The sequence below is a fragment of the Nannospalax galili genome, unplaced genomic scaffold (assembly GCF_000622305.1).
Source record: "Nannospalax galili isolate Female #2095 unplaced genomic scaffold, S.galili_v1.0 scaffold330, whole genome shotgun sequence".
Classification (NCBI taxonomy): domain Eukaryota; kingdom Metazoa; phylum Chordata; class Mammalia; order Rodentia; family Spalacidae; genus Nannospalax; species Nannospalax galili.
Genome location: NW_008329640.1, coordinates 3,901,768 through 3,912,489, shown reverse-complemented (window position 1 = coordinate 3,912,489; position 10,722 = coordinate 3,901,768). Strand labels below are relative to the sequence as shown.

The following is a 10,722-nucleotide window of genomic DNA, read 5'->3' as shown; positions in this document are numbered from 1 at the left end:
AATAGAAGACCCAAACATAACTTCATATAATTTCAGCCACCTGATAGTTGACAAAGGTGCAAAGAACACACAGTCGAGGAAAGATAGCATCTTCAACAAAAGGTGCTGGCAAAACTTGATCTCCACCTGCAGAAAAATGAAACTTGACCCTTATCTTCCACCCTGCACAAAAGTCAATTTGGATCAGAGACCTCAATATAAAACCCGAAACTTGGAAACTGCTAGAAGAAAACATTGGGAAAAACCTACAAAATATAGGCATAGGAAAGGATTTTCTTCACTAGACATCAATTGCTCAGGAAAGAAGGGCAAGAATTAATAAACGGATGCCTCAGCTTCTGAATACTAGTATTTTAGATGCAAGAAATTATGCCTACACACAATCAAGGAGGCAACCAGGGAAGCAAACAGAAAACCCACAGAATGGGAGAAAATCTTCACCAGCGACACATCTGACAGAGGTTTAATATCCAGAATATATAACGAACTCAAAAAACAGAGAATCAAGACAAGTAACCCAATTAAAAGATGGGCTAAGGAGCTGAACAGAGAGTTCTCAAAAGAAGTAAAGATGGCTATGAAACATCTTAAAAGATGTTCAACATCACTAATAATTAGGGAAATGCAAATTAAATCTTTAAGATTCCACCTTACCCCAGATCAAGAAAACAAATGATACCAGATGTTGGAGAGGATGTGGGGAAAGGGGAACACTCATCCACCTCTGGTGGGGCTGCTAACTTGTTCAACCCCTATGGGAAGCAGTGTGGAGAACTCTTAAACTACAAATGGACCTACCATTTGACCCAGTTATACCACTCCTTGGCATATACCCAAAGAACTCATCCTATTGTAGAGACACTTGTACATCCATGTTTGTTGCTGCTCTTTTCACAGTAGCTAAGAGATGGAAGCAACCTAAGTGTCCCTTAATTGACGAGTGGATAATGAAAATGTGGTTCATTCATACGATGGAGTTTTACTCAGCAGTAAAGAAAGATGAAATCATGAAATTTGCAGGTAAATGGATGGAACTAGAAACTGTTATACTATGTGAAGTAACACAGACTCAGAAAAAAAAATCGACATATGTTCTCCCTCATGTGGATCCTAGAACCAGACTCTGATAAATAAGTATGCAACCACAACATAACTACAGGAACCAGGATAACGGAAAGGAACCAGGGAAGTAAAGGAAAAGAAAGAACCTGAAAGAGAAGAACAGTAGGAAACAGGCCTTAATAAGGGAGATATGGATAAAAATTGGGTTAGTTTAAGGGAGGAGGGAGGGAAGGATATACAGGGAACCTAGTGGATAAAGGGAAAGAAGGAGCACAAGAGAGGTAGGACCATAGGAGAAGGGTATTGTAAGAGAGAAAGGGGGGAAATGGGGGCACCTTAAGAGGGAAAACCATGATGGAGGAGTGAGACAATGTGAGAGATAAACAGTGCCTCGCTAGTTTTGAAAACCAGAGTGAACCATATTACTCCTACAACCTACTGACAAATTATACATAGCAGATCAAGAAACATGTCTAGGTAAGGTTTTTCTGAGAACAATTGGTCTTTGCCTAAGATTTATCTACATGACACACAGTAAATAAAAATACCAGACTGATGGAACTAACCTTCTTGGGTGTTTAACATACACAATTTGAGGTCTGTAATAATTTGGTCAGAGGGACATAAAGGATAGTTAATGCTCCTTGCCCTCCTAGGTCAACTAGCTCCAGGGGACTATGAGCATCTCTCAAAATGTCCTATATTGGTTGTGGGTCACCTGTCCTCTTGATCAAGGAGGCCAAGGAGACCCCACCAGATTAACTTGAATCAGTGTCCAGTCCATAAAGAGGAGGATCAACACAGAGGAATCATTTCTTCATGCTTCCAACCGAAGCCAACCATGGTCAAGCAGGACCTTTGACTTATCTTTACATACGCGGAACTGGTAAAAGAAAGGAGGCGAGAGCTCCTCCCAAGCCCATGTGACCACTGAGGAACAGATCCTCAAATGACCTTAAGAGTGAAAAATAAATCAGTTTATCTGGACCAACTGTTTGGCCTTAAACACCCAAAAGGAAAGTATAAGCAAAGATTAAAGGGACCAATATAATATCATAAGAGTCTATATTTATAGCTAAAGGCAATATAGCAAATAACAATGCCAGAGAGGTGACACTTTCTTTTGAGTTGTTGGCCAGGGTGGCCAAAGGGATTCCCAGGTAGTAACCCAGCATAGAACTGGGAAAATGAACAGCAACTAGATTCACCAGAAGGCCAAGTAGTGGGGAATGGCTGGGGGTTCCGACAACACAGCAGACAGTAGCAGGGATATCAGAGTATAAGGGCTCAAGTAGGGGGAGGGAGGCTATTGGAGGGTGCCATCTGGGAAGTGGATGTATAAAAAAAATTCTTCAAAGCATTAAAATTTTCTCCTTAATAATTAGTAAATGTGAAAAACATTCCCGTTGAAATCTACCTGATGACTTTATATCCATGCTCAGATGCCAAGGAGCTCAGAGAGTAACTAACTGTGACTAGTAATAATCAGATATATAGAGATTAGAAACGCATATGCATCTTAGTGTCAATTCTATTAAAAATGAATTTTTCTGTTTGAAACTGTATTTTAATAATGAAATGGGGATCTTTTTCAAAGTGTGAAACCTCATTTAATTTTATATCTTATAGGGTTTTATGGAGTACAATATTGTATAACTGTATTAATTCAACTGTAAACCTAAAAATTTACAGCCAATTTTGAAATAGATGCATCTTAGGTCTGGAAATTGTTACTGATTATGGCAATGCTGTTATAATGAAATGCCTCTTCTAATTATATGTTTATTAAAGAAATAATTTAAAAAACAAAAACAAAAAAAAAAAAAAAAAAAGCACCCTGCATTTTGTTTTTTAACATCCAGCCAAATAATTTAAAAAACAAAAAAAAAAAAAAAAAAAAAGAAAGCATCCTGGCATTTGGTTTTTAACATTCTAGCTCATGGCCTGATCTGTTTTCTTTAGGGGATGATGAGCAGAGTGATTGGTTCTATGAAGGAGAATGCGTTCCCGGATTCACTGTCCCTAATCTTCTGCCCAAGTGGGCTCCTGATCACTGCAGTGAGGTAGAGAGAATGGACTCTGGACTTGAAAAACTTTCAGATTCCACATTCCTTTTGCCTTCCCGGCCAGCTCAGAGAGGTGAGTTTGGAGAAGATTACAGTAGAGTTCATGATTTTATGGCTTTTCCCTTGCTCATGCACACACATGCTGCTAAGCACACATTGCTATCAGAATTATGATGCTCGTGCAGGAGTCTGGAGGATTCAGGGGTGAGTCTCAAGGTTCAAGGTTCTCCCTAAGTCAATCCATGTAGGCTCTTGGGGCACATTAGCAGGCCCTCCTTCAGCTTGCCACTGCCAGTTTGTGCCAGATAGGAAGCCCAGCATCAAACATGCCACAGCTACACACCCCTTTGTGAAGCAGATGGGTTGTCTGCTGAGTCCTCATTAGAATCTTGAAATACTGGCTCTTAGGAACAAATTTTAATCAGAACATTCACATGCAAGATATGGTGGCATTTAAAAAATTAATGTTTAAAAATACTTTAAATATTTTTAATGATTCTATTATTGTATACCTTAATACAAATGTTTATCTTTTACCTTTGCTTTTATTTCAATTAAAATAGCAAAATGGGGTGGAAAGAGTCCATGACAGGGAGATAGAAGTGTGGTAACACTTCTGGTGTTATTAGATCTGTAACTGTGACCAAGTCATTTCAATTCCTTAGATGCCAGAGTCATTACTTAAGATGTATGACATTGAACACGACTGTTTTCCAGGTTCCTTTAGCTCTGTAAATGTAGAATTCTAGGATTCTCAATAATCAACTAGTTACTCAGTTATCCAGTATTTATTGATTCTTGGTGCTCAGAATTGCACAGCTAAGATCATACTGCTCGTGACAAAGATACGGGAACAGTTAAGTTCTTGGCAGATAGCTTTGTGAAGATCCTAAGGTAGGGCTTCAGTGTGCATCTTGACTGCTTATGGATTTTGGGTGTTCAATAACTGGGGCTTTTCTTCTTTCCTTAGGGTATCATGCTCGCTTGAATCGGCTGCCGGGAGCTGCAGCCCGATGCCTTCGGAAGGGGCGGAGAAGGCTGATTGGGAAGGTGACAGCTCTCATGGTTTCTTAGGTGCTGTGGGAAGATGTTAGTCTCTATGGAATTTTCATGCCCTACTGACAAAGGCACCACAGAACTCTCTGGAGTTAATAAAGCCAAATGGAATGTTCTGGGAATTTAGAAGGGTGAACATTATGTGGGAGTTGAATGGGATTAAAGGTGTGTACCACCGGCCCTGCCAAGTTAATATATTTTTATTTTTTATTCTTTGGAGACAGGGTTTCTATGGAGCCCAAAATGGCCTGGTACTTTCTATGTATTCTAGACTGGCCTTGAATTTAAGATCCTTCTGCCTAACCTCCTGAATCCTGGGATTATAGGCATGTACCCAGCTCTTACTTAATTTTGTATTCTGGCTTTGAAATTGAGAAATGGGCTAAGACAGGGGCTCTTAGCCTGCCAGAGAAGATAATGGTAGGGAAGAGTTCGGCTACCATTTAGAATGCCTGCTATGAGGCATCTGTGTACCGAACCAGGTTTGTAGTGGTTAGCCACAGTTTGGCTACTGCTTTGTATTATAGTCTACCCAGGGGAACTGTTTTCTGAAGTTTGAGGCATGCAAGGGAAATTGGGCTGTATATTTCTAAATGAACTCTTAATTCTTTTTTCTTTTTCTTTCACCACAATGCCTGGCGATTTTTATTTATTTATTTATTTTTTGTCTTTAGACAGGGTCTTCTTGTAGCCCCAGCTGCCCTAGAGCTCACTATGTAGACCAGGCTGGCCTTGAACTCACAAAGATCTGCCTGCCTCTGCCTCCCAAGTGCTGGGATTAAAGGTGTGTGCCACCATGCCCGGCTATTTAAAAAAAAAATTTTTTTTTTATTTGTTACTTTTTATTTTTTATGTGTATGCATGTATTGCCTGCATGTATGTAAGTGCACCTGTGTCATGCAGTGCCTACGGAGGACAGAAGAGGCTGTTGAATCCCCTGGAACTGGAATTATGGACAGTTGTTAGCTGCCCTGTGGGTGCTGGGATTCGAACCCGGGTCTTCTGCAAGAACAGTCAGTGTTCTTAACCGCTGAGCCATCTCTCCAGCCCATGATTCTTATTTCTTATCTTTAAGTTCCAGTTCTAATCTCTATGTAGTGAGACACCAGATCTTTGTGAGAATGATACCTTGTTCCTTTTGACTCACTCTGTTTGCAGACCTTGCAGTGCTGCCTGTGCTGTTCTGGGAGCTCTCTCTTGACAGGACACTAGGGGTTATAAGTAGATAGAGTTAAGGGGGGCAACAGGTTGGGAGTGTGGGACAGAGATGGTTTTACTTTCCCCCTCCAATCACTGGGGGAATAATGTCCCTACTGCCTGCCTTTCTTTTAGCTCATGCAGAGTAAGAGCCTTCTGCTTCCGTGGAAGTGACTCAGTTCATATTGAAGGCTCCCTTCAGCTTGCCTGGAAGGAATCTAGGGCCTATTTGACATGCAGCTAATGATTTCAAATGAATAGGGTGATATTTACTTGTTTAATTCATCTTCATCACCTTAAAGGGATATTTGTCATTTCTAGCAGAGGTCACTGCTCTGTTCCCGCTTCCCCCTCCCCCACCCCTCTCCTCTTTTTCTAGATTGTAATAATAAATAATGAGTTTCACTCACAGCTCTCTGCCAGCGAGCTGCTAATTACGTAAAGTACTGCTTGTAATTTACACAGTAATAAACTGTAAATTTAAACATTAATGCATTTTAAGTTAATAATTTTTCTGCTGTAGCAAATAGCTCATTTTTCACCCATCTTTTCCTGTGCCCCCCCTACCATTCTGTGTCTGCAACAAGGAGGCATCAGCAGAGGGATGAGGAATATGAAAAATGCAGTGTGGGAACCCTTTTCATTTAGCTCCACCCCGTCCAGAATCTGACCTCAAGTTAATTTTTCTATAGCTAGTGGTTCTGCTAAAGTGTGCATCCTACTCTTGAAGCTGATCTGTACATAGAATATGGGTGGTAACATTTGCCGAGAAACAAATATGTTTGAGTAACAGCTTGCTGTTCTTGACATACATGCCTGTGACTTATACTCTCTCACTTAGCATTCACTTATGTGTGTAATTCTCACTCCTGTGTGAGTTGGTGTGCTTTATCAGGCACTGTGGTAGATATTCATTTTAAGTGTGCTCAATTTAATTGGGAGGGGCGGGCCTTCTGCCCCTCTACAAGGTTTTAGAGGTGGCTAGTTTCTGAATTGCTTATGGTGGTATGGGTAAGCTTTCCTTCTGTGATCCTTAGAGCCCCGAATTTATAAATCAATTTATATAGCCTTTTATGTACTTTGAAACAATGCTTAAGGGACAGAACACAGAGTGATAATTTTTGTTTTTGTTGTTGTTTGTTGTGGTGTTAAGGATTGAACTCAGGGCCTTGTGCATGCTAGGCAAGTACTCTATCACTGATGTATACCCCAGCCAGAGTCGTTATTTTGTAAGTAGCAAAAGTTCTTTAACACATATGTGATTATTCAACAGATATTTGGGTTTTCTCAGTGAGGATTAGTCAGTGTCTTAGTGTGAAGGCTGTTGAACTATAATCAAATAGCTGATAGAGCTTAGTGTACCAGCCTATTAAAATTTGACTATTGTTGCTAGATGTGATAACACATACCTGTAATCCCACCTGGCACGTAGGAAGCTGGAGCAGGAGTTTGAGGCTAGCCTGGGCTGTATAGTAAGACTAAAGAAAGAAAGAAATTAGTTGCTTTTGAATTATTCCTGAAAATGTTTTTCTACCCTTTATCCTTCAGTAATGAGAGGAACTGTTGCACACTTGCACACTGTATTAAAAGAACACACGTACACACACATATAAATGAAAAGTATTTGAAGAGATTTAACATGATTTAAACAGTAAACTATATATATATATATATATGCTGAAACATCACTTGGTATTCATTAATGTACATTTTTATATTTGACTTACGTGTCAGTAAACAGATTTAGGCCTGGGCAATAGCTCAAGTTGGCAAAATGCATGCCAGAGACTTGAATTTGTCCCCTAGAACCCATGTGAACAAAACTCCAGGTGTGGTGGCTCGATTGTAATCTCATTGCTGGGGAGGTGAACACAGGCAGATCTGAGGCTCTGACCAGCCATCCTAGACTGTTCATAAGCTCCAGGCCAGTACCCTGTCTTAAAAGAAAAGATGGGCAACACCTGAAGTATCACACCTGAGATGGTCCTTTGGTCTCTATGGGCACACTCACATACTTGTATATGCATTCACATATACACATGTACCCACGCACATATGCATGCACAAGGCTCAATTTAAAATGGAAAAACACCATATAAACAATACTTATAATGACTTCTTTTTTATGATCAGAGAATAGCTAGGTAGCCAGCCATTCATCAAAAGAAATAGTTGCTATTGGATTTTAAGATTGATGTTTGCCATGTGCATTTGAGATTGGCTTACTGGCACAATTAAAGGAAAATGTGAGCTTGGTGACAGATTGCATTGTATATATTTGCTTCTGTGCTTAGATGATACTCCTGTCTTGTCATTTTAGGAGACCAGCATAAGCACTCTGGGAACCGAGAGGATAAGCCATATCATCAGTGACCCCCGGCAGAAAGAGTAAGTGTTTACGTGTACACTGGCCTGCCCTTGAAGAAGGAGATAGAGAAGACTTCATATTAGAGCAACTTCATATTAGACTTCAGAGCTGAAAGAGGAGCTCTTGAAGATTTGTTCTTCATGACAGTAGTTATGTTAGGCTCAAGTGAGGCTGGTGAGATTGCTCAGTATGTAGAAATTCTTGCCACCTTCTGTTGTAAGCCTAGTGACCTATGTTCAGTCCCCAGAACCCATGTAAAAGGAAGAAGAGAACCAGCTCTACAAAGTTGTCCTTGACCTCCATGTGTGCTGTGGCACATACACCTGCATGTGTACACACACAGGCGCACACACACACAAATACAAATTAAAAAAAAATTTAGATTATTATTTTTTTAACTTTTATTTATTATTTTTATTTTATGTATATGTGTGTATTGCCTGCATGTAGGTAAGTGCACCCATGTTGTGCAGTGCCTGTGGAGGTCAGAAGAGGCTGTCGGATCCCCTGGGACTGGAGTTATGGACAGTCGTTAGCTGCCATGTGGGTGCTGGGATTCGAACCCAGGTCTTCTGCAAGAACAACTAGTGTTCTTAACCGCTGTGCCATCTCTCCAGCCCCTTTTTTAACTTTTTATATCTCTAGGTGTTATGTTAGTAGCCATGACTAAGGATGATTTATTTTAAACTCATTTTTTTCTTAAAATTTATTATTGTCCCACATGGCTGATTGAGTCTGTCCTCTAGACCTCTTTGAGGAGATATCTTTCTGTCCTGGTTACTATGGTGAATGCAGTGGGAAGGCTGAACGAAGCTGCGCAGAGCTGCCTTTCTCATAACAGTTTCGTCTCCTTCATGTTTGACTTTGCTGTGTGTTACAGCCCCAGCAGCCTCCTACTGGATCCTCACTGGCAAGAATGTAAATAAATACATATGTCTTGAGGCTGTGGAGATAGCTCAGTGAATCAAGCATGAAGACCAGAGTTTATATCCTCAGCACCCATGTAGAAAAGCCGGGCAGTTGTGGTGGCCTGTGAGTAATACCAGCCACTTGGGAGGCAGAGATAGGATTCCTGGGGCAAGCTGGCCAGCTGTGAGCTCTGGGTTCAGCAAGACACCCTGAGGAAGATACCCCCTCCCACATGTCAACACACGTGCACACGTGCCATGAACATCTACACAGGAAAAAGCAAATAACTAAACATTTATGCATGCTGAAGGACTTATATAATTTATCCCTTATACATTATGGTCAGCACCCTGTAACATCCAGCCTAGTCTAATTTTTAATTCTAAAACATGCAAGGAAGGTGTGCTGTGTGGATTACACCGTTGTGGAGTTGGAGTCCTTTTTTGCTACACAGCTGAGGTGTATGACTGTCAGGCTATAATAGGTGGTTTAGTCCCCCATGTCCAGTTGTTTACCTCCCATTGCCAGGCTTTTCCTCTGAAGAGTTACTTTTGGTAAACTGTTCACATAGCTAATATCTTTCTCCTTCAGTCGCTCTTTCCTAGTTCCTTGTTTTTACTTCATTGTCCTACCTTTATCTTTTCCCCTCTCTTCTTTTCCTGTCACTTCTATTTTTTATTTATTATTTTTATTTTATGTGTATGAGTGTATTGCCTGCATGTAGGTAGGTGCACCCATGTCGTGCAAATCCTGCACAGGTCAGAAGAGGGCATCAGATCCCCCAAGAACTGGAGTTGAAGCTGGTTGTTAGCTGCCATGTGGGTACTGGGAATCGAACATGGGTCCTCTGCAGGAGCAGCCACTGCTCTTAACCACTGAGCCATCTCTCCAGCCCCAGACAAGGAAGTTTTAAAGATCATTTAGTCTGCAAGGTGGCCCGTTTTGACACGTGCCTCCACTTTAAAAAAAAACTAGACATTTGGGGATACCAATTAGACTCTATAAGTCTTATGTACACCTTCATATATGTTCTCTCTCTCTCTCTCTGTCTCTCTCTCTCTCTCTGTCTCTCTCTCTCTGTTCTCTCTCTCTCTCTCTCTCTCTCGTTACCGGAAAAGAGAATGAAATCAGGTAAGATCACTTTTTTTTGTCATCTTTATTTTATCTTTCCATTTCCTTTCCTTTAGAAAGAATAAAACATTGGCCCCTGATTTTCCTCACATTTCTGCTTGTGCACATGAGGTAAGATTCCTTCTTCCACATTATTCTGATTTTCTTGGAGGATAGTGTTCCAAGACTGCCCCATGTTCACTGATAAGAACTATAGCTAATTCCCCTTTACGTTCGAACGCAATCATCAGTTTCTTATTTATAACAGCATAGTTCAAGGGAATCCTGGTTTAATTTTAGTATTGAACTTTGTAGTAAGAAAGCAGAGTGATTCTCATCTGCTTCTGGTTTAGTTTGTTGCTTGAATCTCATGCTGTGCAAGCCCTGTGCTGCAGCCTAAGCCTAAGAAGCAGAAGAAAAGGCAGAGCTACTTCAGGAGACGTGGTCAAGGCCTTTGAGCTTTTCTGCTCAGTCTTTCTTCCTGGCTCCACTTTAGGAGCCCTTGATATATTTAGGCCTTTGAATAGGCTTCACAGTTTAAAAGTGACTTATGGTGGCAGTTGTTATGGTCATGTTTGAAGCGTTTCATCTTACAGAATGGGGAATGCTTTATCTTAGTACTGAGTTGTAAATTTATGGAGACTGACGAGTAAAAATTCTTAGGCTTCTTGTTGCTTTGTGTTTGATGGTTTGGTTAGTTTGGGGACTACTTAGTGGCTTATTAAGTTGATAGACATTTCAGACAAAAATCACTGTGAAGTTCTGTTTCAAAATGAACTAGAACAGTGGAAGGTGAAACTGGTGTGTTTATGAGATGATTTCAGGTGGTTTGTGTACACATCATTTAAATTATGTATTATAATGTCGTTATTATATCAGGCTTGTTACTTCATGGAAACAGGACAAAGCTGAGTAAAAGTAATTGGTGTAAAGAAAAGTACTAGATGAGCAGTA

The 10,722-nt window shown here is 40.5% G+C and overlaps 1 protein-coding gene across 3 annotated transcripts in view; it reads left to right on the top strand.

Annotated features, from left to right (window-relative positions):
• The window catches only part of Gpatch2l (G-patch domain containing 2 like), a 69,913-nt gene that overhangs the window by 28,890 nt on the left and 30,301 nt on the right, over positions 1-10,722 (top strand). For all 3 annotated transcript variants that reach the window (XM_017799928.2, XM_017799925.2, XM_008840226.3), the window contains exons 4-7: positions 3,025-3,201; positions 4,099-4,178; positions 7,702-7,769; positions 9,846-9,900. In XM_017799928.2, the coding sequence (XP_017655417.1) occupies positions 3,025-3,201; positions 4,099-4,178; positions 7,702-7,769; positions 9,846-9,900 (380 nt within the window). The remainder of the gene's footprint in view (positions 1-3,024; positions 3,202-4,098; positions 4,179-7,701; positions 7,770-9,845; positions 9,901-10,722) is intronic.